Below are 14480 nucleotides of genomic sequence, written 5' to 3' on the forward strand. Positions count from 1 at the left end.
GATCCTGCCTCTCAGTCTCCCCTCACATAAGCAGGTCTTCCTGACGGTGGGGACGTCACTCTTGTATCATTAACAGCGCCAGGGCACGGCTCTCGCTCCGGGGGGAGAAGTGAACTGCTGCCTGTCCCACCCTCCCTGAAGACCCGGCACACGGCGTCACCGAGGGGTCCCGACTGTAACAAGGTCTGCGCGGCAGAGCTGGCGGTTTTATCCGAATGTGCGAATGGAGCTGTCCTCGCTGCTTAGTGCCCTCGCTGCCAATGAAGGCATTGGCTGTTCTCCCCCCCACCCCCCTAGTGCAGGGAGGGGCGCTGGCCTAACTCGCTTTATTCCTGGCCGGAGGTGGAGTAAAGCTTCCGGTGCCGGTCTGGGGGCAGAAGAAAGAGATCCGGTGCCACAGGGGCGGTTCTGCAACGAGGCAGGGTGAGGCGGCCGCCTCAGGCGGCAGAATTTTGAAGCAGCAAAACATGGCCCCCTCCCCCTTTTCAAAACGCCCCGTGGCGCCTGCCTCACGCTGCCTCGCAAACTTGCATGCACACACACACACACACACACACACACACACAAAAAGTGTGTGACATCCCATGTCACATACACACAAAAAAACAAAAAGTGTGTGACATCCCATGTGGCCGCGGCGTAGGCCGACCGTTTCCCGCTCCCTCCCCGCGGCTCGGCGAGGTCCCCTGCCGGTCGTGGTCCTTCTGCAGTGCTCGTGCAGAGCCGCTTTCTGTTGTGTAGCGTTCGGGTTCCCCTGCGGCCGCCTGCCTGGCTCCATGGGTCATCGGTCAAAAGTTAAGTGTGTGTAAAAAAACAAAAATTGGCTAAGAAAGCTGAACTTCTGTTTCCGTTCTCTGCCCCTTTGCTTCTTGGGCCACTCGTCTCAGTGGCCCCTGGAATGGGAGAGGGCCAGGCGGGGGAGGGGCTCGTAAAAAAAAAAAAGCAGAGAACGTGGGTGAGGGGATCGTGGGGGGGTGGAAGGGGACGCCTGCAGCAGAGCTGATTTCAAGTCCCGGGGCAGGGCAGGAGACCAGGAAGGCACTGAATAGGCAGGCGGCAGGCCCCATTCTTCAGCACTGAGACTCCTGCTGGGACCCTACTGAATATGCAGGGGCTCCTTAGTGACTGAAAGAGACCGGGGTGGGTCCTGGGGGGAGATCAGCGTGACTAGTGAGAGAGAGAGACTGCTTTGGGGGGAGGGGGAGGGTGAAAGTGACTGGCGAGAGACAGTGATGGCTCTGGGAGGTAACAGTGACTCGTGAGAGAGAGAGAGAGACAGATCTTGGCTGGGAAGTGGTGATGGTCAGGAGAGAGAAAAATGAAGGGGGAGGAGGATGGAACCTTGTGGGAGAGGGAGAGAGAGAGAGACTGAGCTGGGGAGGGGGTGACAGTGGAGAGAGCGAGAGACTGAGCTGGGGAGGGGGTGACAGTGACAAGAGTGGTCTGGGGGAGGTGCAGCTGGTGAGACACTAGTCTGGGACAGGGGTGACTCACTGGAGAGAGAGAGACTGATCTGGGGGGCGGATTTGACATGTTCTTTTTATCGTATGTTTAATGTTTTTATATTTCTTGATTATAACAGTTTGGCTTCTTGTGATTTCCAGTTCAGTTTTTGTCTGCACGTTTGTTTGTAATTGATGAGGGTCTGACTGTGTTCTGCATGGGTGACTGAGGTCAGGTGCTCTTGCTAGCGTGCGGTTTCTGTGGACGGATTTACAACTGTCTGGCTTTAATCTGTTTTCCTAATAGGAGGTGTATTGGTGTTTAGGGCCTGTTGTATTTCCCCCGCAGATAAGCAGGTTGAATTAGCCATGCTGTCTGGGGCCGTCCTTCTGGGACAGCTGGGCGGAGCTTAACCAAGCTGACAGGGCTTTGCTCTGTGTGCGGCCGCGCGTTCTTTCCCACGCGGCGCCATCTTCTCCTCGGTCTCTTTCTTCCGCGCCGCAGCAAGTGGCGGGAGACGCTACGACGCATCAGCCGCCAGCGCCCGGCCTCATCTGGGGCGGAGCCACCGGCGCACTCGCTCGATGTGGCGCGCACCGCCCCAATGTGTCACCCGGCGCGAAGCACTGTGACCCCTCGAGGGCACGCGCGGCGCAAGCGTCAAAACCGCAGCGCGAGGAGGACTCGGCGCTTCGACGCAACGTCGTGGTAAGCCGACCGGGCCGAACACGACTCGTCAGCTAGGACGTCGATGCCGGCCCATGCTTCACGATGCAGCTCGAGGCAGAAAACACCCCCGTGCACCCGTAGGGACCCGGAATCGTCCAGTGCACTTTACCGTAGGCCTAATACCACATGGCATCCAGTAAAGGCCTTGATTGCTATGAGAAAGGTCATTTATTCAGTCGATTAACCTATTATTGAGAGTGGTTTTTGCAGTGTATGCCTTTATAATAGAGATGTTGTAAGCCAGGGGTCGGGAACCTTTTTGGCTGAGAGAGCCATGAACGCCACATATTTTAAAATGTAATTCCGTGAGAGCCATACAAGACCTACCAAATTAATTTACAACAACCCCCTACTCTCCTGACGCCCCCCCCAAAGACCTGCCAAATTAATTTACTACAATCCCCCACCCTCCTGACCCCCCCAAGACCTGCCAAAAGTCCCTGGTGGTCCAGCGGGGGTCCAGGGCACACAGACAAATCTTTAATAAAAAAGTAAAAATCTTAACAAAACCCCCCACCCTCCTGACGCCCCCCAAGACCTCCAAAATTAATTTACTACAACCCCCACCCTCCTGACACCCCCCCCCCCCCCCAAAGACCTGCCAAAAGTCCCTGGAGGTCCAGTGGGGGTCCAGGAGCAGTCCGGGAGCGATCTCCTGGACTTGGGCTGTCGGTTGCCAGTAGTCAAAATGGCGCCGACGGCCCTTTGCCCTCACTATGTCACTGGGGCTACCGCCGCCATTGGTCGACCCCAGTGATATAGTGAAGGCAAAGGGCCATCGGCGCCATTTTGACTACTGGCAGTCGACAGCCCAAGTCCAGGAGATCGCTCCCGGACCCCCGCTGGACCTCCAGGGACTTTTGACAGGTCTTGGGGGGGGGGGGGTCAGGAGGGTGGGGGTTGTAGTAAATTAATTTTGGAGGTCTTGGGGGGGCGTCAGGAGGGTGGAGGGTTTTGTTAAGATTTTTACTTTTTTATTAAAGATTTGTCTGCGAGCAAGATGCAGCCATCAAAAGAGCCACATCTGGCTCGCGAGCCATAGGTTCCTGACCCCTCTTGTAAGCGATATTTTTACTTCAGAAGATTGAACGTCCCTTCTCCATATACAAAGTACAATCTCCCATTTTAGGTGGGGGAAGTGGTTAATACATTTTAAAATGGAAAAGAATGCATAACTGTTCATTGCATGGGAAGGAGGAATGAGAGGCTGTAGTGTTTAATTACCTTGCGTCAGCCCTAAGAGCCTGCGCTACACACACACACACAAACTCCCACCATGCACCGACCTCTCACACACCCCCAGGGGAAGGATCCCGGGGAAGGGTGGGGCAGGTGATAGGGAGTGGAGGAGTAGCCTAGTGGTTAGAGCATCAGACTGTGACCCAGGGGTGCCAGGCTTCGAGTCCCGCTGTTGCTCCGTGTGTGTGAGCTTGGGCAGGTCACGTCACCCTCCATTGCCTCAGGTACACACTCAGATTTTGAGCCCTCTGGGGACAGGGAAATAGCTCCAGTGCCTGATGAAATCTGCTTTTGAAAGGGCTGACAGATATCCGCCACTCCGCTGGGCCCCCCCCTGGCTCCTGCCCCCTCCCTTCCCAGCATTACAAGCCACCTGCGGGGCGCCCTTTCATCCCTCGCCTCCGGCAGCAGATTGCCTTGAGTTGCCCCTGCGGTGCCGGGACCTGGAGTCGGTATTTTAAGCACAGAAAACCCGCCACGTGCACATTTTCCATGCATCAAAGATGTGTTATGTGCACGAAAAAAATGCTTTCTGTGCTGAAAATGTTTCTCTACATAACGCATGCGATTTATCCACATAAATTGTTTTTCCTTCCGCTAGGCCTTTTCTTTGTGCACATTTTCTGGGTTTCGTGCATTTTGTTTTTTTTTAAACTTTTTATTTAAACAAGAAACAGCCACTAACATAAATACGTCTCAGTATGCCACCAATCAATGGCTCAGAACTCTCCTGTACATATTATTCAATAATATCGCCTGTTAACAGGGCACATCAAAATAATGCATTAAAAGCAAACCACTTTTTAAAACAAAAATTAAAACAAACCAAAAAAAATTTTTTTTTCAAATTTTTTTTTCACGCTATCTTTAACAGGCAATACTCCTAATTCCATAATTACCATCTCCCACCTCCTTGCCTAAGTACTATTTAATAGGGAGAACAAAACTTAAAATTTGGAGCAATTTTCCTTCTAGACAAATATTACCAAGAAAAAGAGAGGAGCAGGATTATTTATACAAGGTTTGATTCTCTTATGGCTGTAAAAATCTGTAAGCCCCGCCTAAATCTTAAGGCGCGTAATAATGCTTTTGTTGTTCAATTAAAAATTTAATAAAGAGAAAATAAAAAAAAAAAAATAGCAAACCACTTTTACTTCGCTCAGGTATTAAGCCCTCTGGACCGTTTATCCTCATGAGTCCAAGCTTCGAGATGCAAAACGTTCACCATTAAGCCCCCCTTCTTCCAATGGACTTTATGTGCACAATCTTCTATAATAGCAAACGGTACCTCCTGGCTGTATCCACAACTGACGGAGTTTTATGCGCAGGTACGTAAGCTCTCTGACTTAGCCCTGCCACCCCACTACCCCTATTAAGCTGAGAATACCTCAGAATAAAACTCAGCGTTATCTAATTTCTGCTCCTACTTTCCAGATACTGTCAATAAGGTCCCCAGATTTCCTATAACTGCAGTGTCATAAATTTGTCTAAACCAGGGGGCAATCTAAGGTGGAGACTTCCACGATGTAGCAATTGTGAACCGAGCAGCTTGTGAAAGCTGATTTCCTAATTTACCTAGGGATTGGGCCTAGCACGAAATCGACCCAAAGCCCCAGAAGACGCAGTGTTGGAGTAAGGCTCACCCGATAACCCATTATATCAGCTATTTTAACTTCTACCCGCTTCCAAAACTGTTGTAGCTGGGGACATGTCCCCCACCTATGGTAATAAGACCCTTCCTTCCCACCCCCAACGGCGATGTGATGCCCCTAGGAAGGCACTAGTGAAATACATAGGATATCTAGATGCTCTTTTTACTGATTTGTACATCGGTTCTATTTTGCAACTCCATCTAGATATCCTGTGTGGTGTTTTCCAAATCCTGCCCCCATCCCTATCAATAAGGGTTTATTCCTAATCCATTGGGTTATTAAAGCTGCACTTGTGTCTCTCTGTCTTCATCTGTCACAATAGTCACTCGATATAAATGTGGCGATCCCTCTCTTCTGCATCCCTGGGGGACAAAACCAATTTCTCCGCTGGGGGTGGCCAGTCTGTCCCCCTAGTGTATATACCTTCTTGTCTTCAGCGAGCGCGTCTTCGACCTATCATCGCTCTCCCTGGACTTGCTCTTCGAAGTCATACTCTAAGTGTAAGTCTTCAGGGGAGCACCAGCCTCATCCCACAGCTTAAACTCGCCTTCCGCCAATTGCGGAAGTTTTGCACGAAAGGTGGATATGGATGGGAGCTGGGGGTCTTCCACAACCCAGCCCTGGGGGTGCCCGAGCGTCCACCGCTTATTCTCATTGCTTTGCACACGGCCTGCCACACCCCCACCCACAGGGGATGGGACAGGCAGGAGAGCCCATAAACGGTAACAACGCTATAATCTGTATTCCCTGTTCTACCTGCTTCTAAAGCAAGCCAATGTGGTGAGGCCTTCCTATTTAAGCAAACTCTTAAGCCTCACCAGCTTCAGTGCCCAGTAATCTTCCAAAAGGTCCATCACTCTTTGTACACCATGATGTGCTCATTCTTACTCTGGGTGTCTTCCCTTGCCATGTAAACGAAAGCATCTGTCCATGCAGGTCGTCAAATAATTCCCTAGGCAGGTTGAGGGGGAACGTGCTGAAGTAGATACATGAGCCTTGGTGTAGGGTATTCATTTAAAGTATCCCCGTGTGACCTGACCGTGTCATTTAAAAGTCCCAACCACTGGCACACAGCCTCTGCTCCCTGTACGTACCCGGATCAGTCCAGACCGTGGGTTGAGCCTCCTGTCCAGCAGGTGGAGACAGACCAAAACTGAAAGGCTGTCCTGTATCAGAACAGAGCCTACCCTGCATCCCTTCAGTATTCGTCTGTCTCCAGCAGGTGCAGGCAGCTCACCCTGCGGTTCCCTGGCTTTGTTATTTAGCCTATGCCCTGCGGGGTTTCTTTCCTTTCTTCTCAAGATCAAGCAAGTATTCCTATTTTGTCTAAGTTTAAAAAAAAATAAATTATTAACTTTTGAATTGGTTCTGTGTGGTTTTTTTTCAGTCAGGAGACAGCGCTGTCTCCTCGCTGTAGGGGGGGGCTTGCCCCTTGTGTTATGTAGCCTAGGCCCTTTTTTCCTGGTGATCCTAGTGTGGGGTGATACTGGTGGTCCAGTCACTGCCCCCCTATCTAGCTGCCTTTATCCCAGGATGCTTCATTCCCCGGCAGTGCCTTCAGGGAAGTTTCGTTCCCCTGTGTTTAAGAAAAAAAAAGAAATATAAGGGCACTAAATCTTTAATTTTATACTCGGCAGCTAATTGTTTTCTGCTGAGGAGCGGGCAGGGTTCATTCCACTGCACCCACTCCTCACGGCAGCACAGCTCAGCTGGTTTTTTTTCTCTCTGCTCGCGCCTCCTCTTCACTGAGCATGCCGCGTTCTCAAAAGTCCCAAGCACTGGCACACATCCTCTATTTCAGTGGCTCTCCACCTTTTTTTCGGCCGGGACACACCTGACAGAAGGTTTTCACGTGCGGGACACGCTGAACACGTGACCGTCACGAGGCTAAATGTAAACGTACACTCTGCCTTCCACGGGAAAACCCCCCCCCCCCCCCAACCCCCAGCAATGGGTGCAGAGCAGAACTAGGGCATTACTAGGGCGCTCGCGAAGTTTTTCTCTGTCCCCACCTGCTGGAAGGGGAGGTAAATCCCAGCAGCCTGGACTCTGGACTGATCCGGGTACGTACAGGGAATGGAGATGGGCTTGTATGTGTGGTAGTGGGGAGGGGAAGAGGTCACTCTCTGTCCCTCCCTCAAACAATCTTGCTCCTCCTTCTCTCCCTCCTTTTCCCCCTCTTTTCTTCATCCACCCTACTCACAACCTCCATTCCTTCCTCCCTCCCCTCTCACTCACTCAAACAGGTCTTTCTGATGGGGGGGGGGGGGGTGAAGGGGAAGGGACTTCACTGGTCTTTCATTAACAGCGCCAGTGCTCGGCTCTTGCTCTGAACTGTTGGCTGTCCGACCCTTGTGGAGGACCTGGAAAACCGTGTAAGCGAGGGTCCCGCACTGAAGAGCTGACAGTTTTATCCGAATGTGTGCCTGGAGCTGTCCTCGCTGCTTAGCGCCCTCGCTGCCAAGGAAGGCATTGGCTATTACCCACCTCCCAGTGCAGGGAGGGGCGCTGGCCTAACTCGCTTTATTCCTGGTCTGAGGTGGAGTAAACTTCCAGCGCCGGTCTCAGTCTAGGGGCAGGCGCACGAGAGGTGAGGCCGCGACCTGTATTTTATGCACAGAAAACGTGCTACGTGTCCATTGTCCATGCATTAACTGATGTATGCGCACAAAAAATGCTTTCGGCGCTGAAACCATGTTTGTGTGCGTAACTCAGCTGCTTTATCCACATCAGTCATGCTTTTCCGCGGGCTAAGCCTTTTCTTTCCACACATGTTCTGGGTTTTGCGCAGTTTTTAACTCCCATCGCGATGGCGTGCCATTAGCTCTTTGCATCAGAGTTTAAAAAAAAAAATGCTCTTACACATTACAAAACTGCATTGAATGGCAGGGTGCAGATTTAACACTCAACTGATTACAGTGGCCCCTGCGTTTGCTTCGGTTCGGTTTCCTCCACCGTGTGGGGACTGGAGAGTCTGGACGGAGGGGCAGAGCGGTTATTGGGGCATTGCTCCTCTCCACAAGTTACCAAGGGTGGGACTCGGCTGCCGGGCTCTGTAGGGGTACCTGGAAGAGTCTCGGCAGGGGGGATGGGCTTCGGGGTGGAGACTAGCGTTTCCCCTGCCTGCAGATGCTATGGGGACACGCTCTCATCGACCCATCAGCCACTGCAAAGCAAACCCCGATCTTGCTTCCGTACCCAGCTGTGCGCTGACTCCTCGCCTTCCTGCCGCTGCCTGCACGTCTGGCAACCACAGAATTCAAAGGTGGGGAAAAGAGAGGGTTTGCGAGTCCTCTGGCCAACGTGGGAGCGTCCTGGGCTTCCTCCTCTCTGTCTGGATAAATAGATGCTGTGGATGCCTGCGTTGAATGTGTTTCTGGCTTCAGTCCTCCTCCTCCAAAATCCAGAATGACAAGACCACCAGGAAACCCAGAAAGACAGAAACATGATGGCAGAAGAAGGCCGCATGCCTCACGCAGTCTGCCCATCCGTCCAATTAATTCTGCATTATAATTCTCATCGCTCCCTCAGAGATCCCCTGTATTTATCCCGTGCTTTCTTGAACTCAGATACTGGTCGTGTCTCCACCGCTTCCACTAGGAGGCCCTTCCACGCCTCCACCACCCTCTCTGCAAAGAAATATTTCCTAAGATTACTCCCGAGTCTGTTCTCTTTCTCAAGATCCCTCGTTCTAGAGCCTCCTTTCCATTGAATAGAAACAAATGTCTCAGCCAGTACAGGGTTTTGCAGCTCCTGTCAGTCAGGGGACATTTCATCCTCTGCCACCCCAGTCCAGCTGTGGAAACTGAACGACTTCACTGGGAGATGAACCCAAGACTTCTCACATCCAAGGCAAGCATCAAAGCCCCTCGACCAAGGAGCCAGTCCTGTGCACCTCTCCTCTCACGATGCCCCTAACATGCTGACCTAGTTGGATGGCAGAATCTTTTAAGCCCTTTGCACACATAAAATGCAGAATTTAGACAGGTTAACGGTTTATTGTAAAACTGCCTGGATTTGTGCACATAGAGGTCGATGCCTAACTCGATTTCACACAGCGTTTTATGCAGGTGATCCAGGGAGTGGATTTGGGGGGGGTGGCGTGTGGAACTCTGCGCATCCTTTTGTGTTTACAGAGTTTGCCCATTAATTAAAGTGCTGACGTTAAGCCCAGTGAGTGAATTTGTGTGCATTTTCTTTTTTTTTTTAGATAATTGTCAAAACAGAAGCAGAAGGTTTGATTGGCAAACCGGTGTAATGTATGCATTCTGCTGGTGCAGGAGGTACCTGCGCTGTCACAGGACAAGCCCTCTAACAGGGCAGGACATGGTTTCCAATGAGGGCGGTACAGGCCTTTCTGAAAATCTCCCGCTCTGTGTGCGAATCGTCACCCGCTGTGCACGCTCGAACCTGAATTCTCAGGCTGGAGACCGGAAAGGACTTTGCGCCTGCCGGAGGAGTTTTTCAAGATTGCCAGCAGAAAAGCTGGCAATCTTTTGTGACAGATGCGTGCGTGACCGAGTGCTCCCTTCCTTCAGCCTTGAAGTCATATCTGGGGGAGAGACCCAAAGTTCGGTTATTGGCCACATCTGTTCTGTTGGTTCACTAAAAAGTATCATAACCAGCAGAAATAGGGCAGGGAAAATCAATGGCTTTTCTTAATTATCTGAAGCCAAGTTTAAAGACATTACACTGAGGGTTACACTGACCTTGCAAATTTCTGCTAAGCCGTAAAGCTCCCTTAACAACAGAGATCCTGTGGGGTGACTGTGTGACCCTGACAAAATCTGATCCCAGGCCCTTGGTAGCTTTCCTTAGTCACTGACACATGATTAATCCTTTCTTTTTATGTCCAGCAGATAATGAGGTCAAACAGGAAGAGAACAGGAAGGAGAATCAAGAACAGCCAATGGGACTGGAACTTAAATCAAGACAGTCAAGAGAGGTCCGTGAGAATCTTTCCCAGAGAACTGAGGGGGGAGAAAGAAGCCAAAGTCAGCAGGAATCCGAGAAGAAGCAGCGAGACCCTGCAGGAGAGTCAAGGGATGGAGTCACTGCGTGTGAGAGAAGTGACAGGGAGCTCACAGACATCCCTGAGCAGCAGAGAGACCTGAGAGCAGAGAGACCCTTCCAGAGTAATAACAGTGACCAAATGACTTCTGGCCTCCACCAAAGGGAGGAGAAAGATAAGAAATACTTTCTATGGGGCAGCAATGGAATAAACTATGATAGGAAATCTCAGAGAACACACACAGGGCATAGACCTTTTCCATGCTGTCAGGGTGGAAAATATTTCAAACAGAAGTTAATCCTGAAATTACACCAGAGAATCCACACGAAAAGGAAAACTTTTACATGTATTGAATGTAAGGAATGTTTCTCTTGTAAAGAATCCTTAGTAATACACCTGAGAAAGCACACAGGTAAGAGACCCTTTAATTGTCCTGAACAGTGGGATTCTAACAGTAGCAGGATCTCCTTAATCAAAAATGAGAAAAAGCAAATAGAAGAGAGAAGATATTTATGTTCAGTAAACAGGGATAATATCATTCAAAAACAAGATCTAGTAATAAACAAAAACATGCAAAGAGAGAAACTATTTATATGTACAGCATGTGACAAAAGTTTTGTCTACCTATCATTGCTTAAAAGGCATGAAATGATTCATATGGGAGATAAACCTTTTACTTGTACTGAATGTGATAAAATATTCAATCAGAAATCACAGCTAAAAATTCACCAAAGGACACACACCGGGGAGAAACCATTTAAATGTACTGAATGTGAGAAAAGCTTTCATAGACTTTCATGTCTGAAACAGCATCAAAAGACTCACACGGGTGAAAAACCATTTACATGTACAGAGTGTGAGAAAAGCTTTGGTATACTTTCACATCTGAAAAGGCATAAACAAACGCACACAGGAGAAAAACCATTTACATGTACTGAGTGTGATAAACGCTTTGCTAGACTTTCAAATCTGAAACTCCATCAAATGACCCACACGGGTGAGAAGCCATTTCCATGTACTGAGTGTGATAAAACCTTTGCAAGACGTTCAAATCTGAAACTGCATCAGAGGACCCACACTGGTGAGAAACCATTCACATGTACTAAGTGTGACAAAAGGTTTGATCACCAGTCAAAACTAAAATACCACCAAAGGACACACACAGGAGAGAAACTATTTACATGTACTGAGTGCAATAAGAGCTTCAGTCAGAAATCAGATATAAAAATCCACCAAAGGACTCACACAGAACAGAAATTATTTGCATGTACAGAGTGTGATAGAACATTCAGTAAAAAATCAACAATGAAAAGCCACCAAAGGACACACATAGGGGAGAAACCAATTATATGTACCGTGTGTGAGAAAAGATTCAGCCAGAAATCAAAGTTTAAAATCCATCAACGGATCCATACAGGTTATAAACCAATTACATGTAGTGAATGTAATAAAAGCTTCACTCAGTTTTCATACCTAAAAATCCACCAAAGGATACACACGGGGGAGAAACCATTTAGATGTACTGACTGCGATAAAAGTTTCATTCGGCTTTCACACCTAAAAAGCCACCAAAAGATCCACACTGGTGAGAAGCTGTTTACATGTAGTAAGTGTGATAAACACTTCACTTGCCTTTCACAGCTAGAAATCCACCATAGAACCCACACAGGGGAGAAACCATTTACATGTAGTGAATGTAATAAAAGCTTTGCCCGGTTTTCATACCTAAAAACCCACCAAAGGACTCACACAGGAGAGAAACTAGTTCCATGTACTGAGTGTGATAAATGGTTCACCTGTTTTTCGCAACTAAAAGTCCACTATCGGACCCACACAGGCGAGAAACCATTTAAATGTCCCGAGTGTGATAAATGCTTCACACGGATTTTTTACCTTAAAATCCACCTACGGATTCACACGGGTGAGAAACCATTTACATGTAATAAGTGTGATAGACGTTTCATTCAGTTTTCATACCTAAAAAGCCACCAAAGGACGCACATGAAAAAGACACCATTTCCATGCACTGAAGGTAATAAATCACTTGGTTTGCAAACCTAAAAGGCCACCAATGAATCCACACAGATGAGAAATAATTTACCTGTACTGAGTGTAATAAAAGCTATGCTCTGTTTTCAAATCTAAACATCCACCAAAGGATTCACATGGGTGAGACCCCATTTGCATGCACTGACTGTGATAAAAGCTTCACCTTGAAATAAAAAAAAATAACGCCACCAAATAATCCATACAGGTGATAAATGAACTGAATGATGAAATGGGAGACCAGGAGTATAAGGCAGAATGATAGAAAAATAGTTGTAATTGTATTAAGTACCATTGACCTGTTTACAAAGAACTTCCAGGCAAATCTAGATGTGTTGTAGGTACATGCAACATTGCATGACCTACAGAAAGAAGCTGTCTTTGGCACCATGCAAGTATTAAGAAAGACATTAGCAGTAAATACAATGTTCTGAGATCATACGCAACACACCCTGGGCTTATGAATGAAGCTAATTCCTGTCAAAATATGCACAAAATTAACCCACAAGAAAAGAACTGGGATCAAGACCCTGAAAGAATTGCTGAGAACGAAGAAGTTGTGATTACGTGGGACATTTCTGTCCCAACCGATTGATGCGAGAAAATTGGACATTGTAATGAAGGAGAAAAGCCCAAGATTCATATTTTTCAAAGAAGTGTCAGTACCAAGCGACTGTCCTGTTGGCTGTATGGAGTGAGAGAAGATCCTCAAATACCAAAACATGTAATCAGATACTAAGAAAATGGGGCAGAAAGATACAGAAATTGTTCCAGTGATATTGAGCACCACAGTCCTGATTAAGAAGAGCTTCCAGGTGCCTCTAGACATGTTACCCGTACACATTACATATTGAAAATGTGAAGACTCTATCCCAAAATATATCTCTAATGTATAAGGTATACTATATTTCATTTTTAAAAAACCCCAAAACATTTTCTTGAAGGATCTGCTGACATTAATTTCCTCTCAAAATTTAGATTTCTTAGAAACTTCTCAAGAAGATAATACTGGCCAGAGAGACCTTGGTTGTTACTTTTACCCTTGATATGGGTAGTGATCTTATTCTGAAACTTTTTTTTTTTTTCGAGAATAGGTCTCTTCCCCTTATCAAGAGGCAAAGTAAGTATTTTTTTTCCTGACCTTCTCTTGAGTTCAAGCCGCGTATGTTGGCATTACGTGCAGCTTTGTTTTTTCTGAAATTTCCCTTCAAATGTGTAGGAGTGCAGTTGAAGAGACTTATAGAAGATAAAATCGGTCTCTTGGGAACTCTTTGTATCGTTCCTGTTTTGTTTTTGGTTTTTTTTTATTACAGAGGTTTGATCTGAACATTTATGTGTGTTTATTGATCTTGATTGTGATTTTCCCTCTATTTATTGAGGTTAATGTTGTTATGTATAGTTATTTTTTCTTTATCTTTTTCTTGTGCTTTTCTGTACAACTTAAAATTACCTGTTACAAAATGTCTGCTTTGTTGACTAAAAATTCTAATAAATAATAAAATAAAAAAAAAAAGGTCAATAGCAGTGAATTTGAAAGATTGTGGTTATACTCAAGACACCCTGGCTTATGAGTGAAATTCACTCCTGGGCAAAATCAATTTAAATATTTCAATAAGATGAAAATAGCAGCAGAAACACAAAAGCTGCAGTGATAAGAAGAAAACCAGAAATGGAGACTAAGACAACATGAGGAAAATGGTTAGGAAAGAACTGACAGGAACAGCTGTAAAGGTTAAGAGTTTACATCAGGTATAGTCATTGTTTAAAAATACAGTCTTGGAAGCCCAGACCATAAGAACATAAGAAATTGCCATGCTGGGTCAGACCAAGGGTCCATCAAGCCCAGCATCCTGTTTCCAACAGAGGCCAAACCAGGCCATAAGAACCTGGCAAGTACCCAAACACTAAGAAGATCCCATGCTACTGATGCAATTAATAGCAGAGGCCATTCCCTAAATCAACTTAATATCAGGTAATGGACTTCTTCTCTGAGAACTTATCCAAACCTTTTTTTTAAATCCAGCTACACTAACTACACTGACCACATCCCCTGGCAACAAATTCCAGAGCTTTATTGTGCGTTGAGTGAAAAAGAATTTTCTCCGATTAGTCTTAAATGTGCTACTTGCTAACTTCATGAATTGCCACATGTTTTTACCATTGTATATATTACAACGATGTTATGTTGTCACCTATATCGATAATTTTCAGAGATTTACCTTAGGTTATGGAGTTTTTTATTTATCCTGTTTGTTGCACTATATTTTCACCCTGGGCTTGCATGATCCCCTCCCCCTTTTTTCTCCCTGTTATTATGTAATTTCAATCCTGTTGTTCAAATGTGAACCGGTATGATGTCC

At 47.1% G+C, this 14480-nt stretch overlaps 1 protein-coding gene across 4 annotated transcripts in view; it reads left to right on the forward strand.

The window, feature by feature from the left end:
- LOC115085861 (oocyte zinc finger protein XlCOF6-like) overlaps positions 1-13036 on the forward strand; it is a 45172-nt gene extending 32136 nt beyond the window's left edge. For 3 of the 4 annotated variants that reach the window (XM_029592375.1, XM_029592372.1, XM_029592376.1), the window contains one exon: positions 9920-13036. In XM_029592375.1, the coding sequence (XP_029448235.1) occupies positions 9920-12135 (2216 nt within the window). In that variant the 3' untranslated portion in view covers positions 12136-13036. The remainder of the gene's footprint in view (positions 1-9919) is intronic. The other variant, XM_029592373.1, reaches the window with a different exon arrangement.
- Positions 13037-14480: the final 1444 nt, after the last annotated feature.

Source organism: Rhinatrema bivittatum, chromosome 2, assembly GCF_901001135.1.
Source record: "Rhinatrema bivittatum chromosome 2, aRhiBiv1.1, whole genome shotgun sequence".
Lineage (NCBI taxonomy): Eukaryota > Metazoa > Chordata > Amphibia > Gymnophiona > Rhinatrematidae > Rhinatrema > Rhinatrema bivittatum.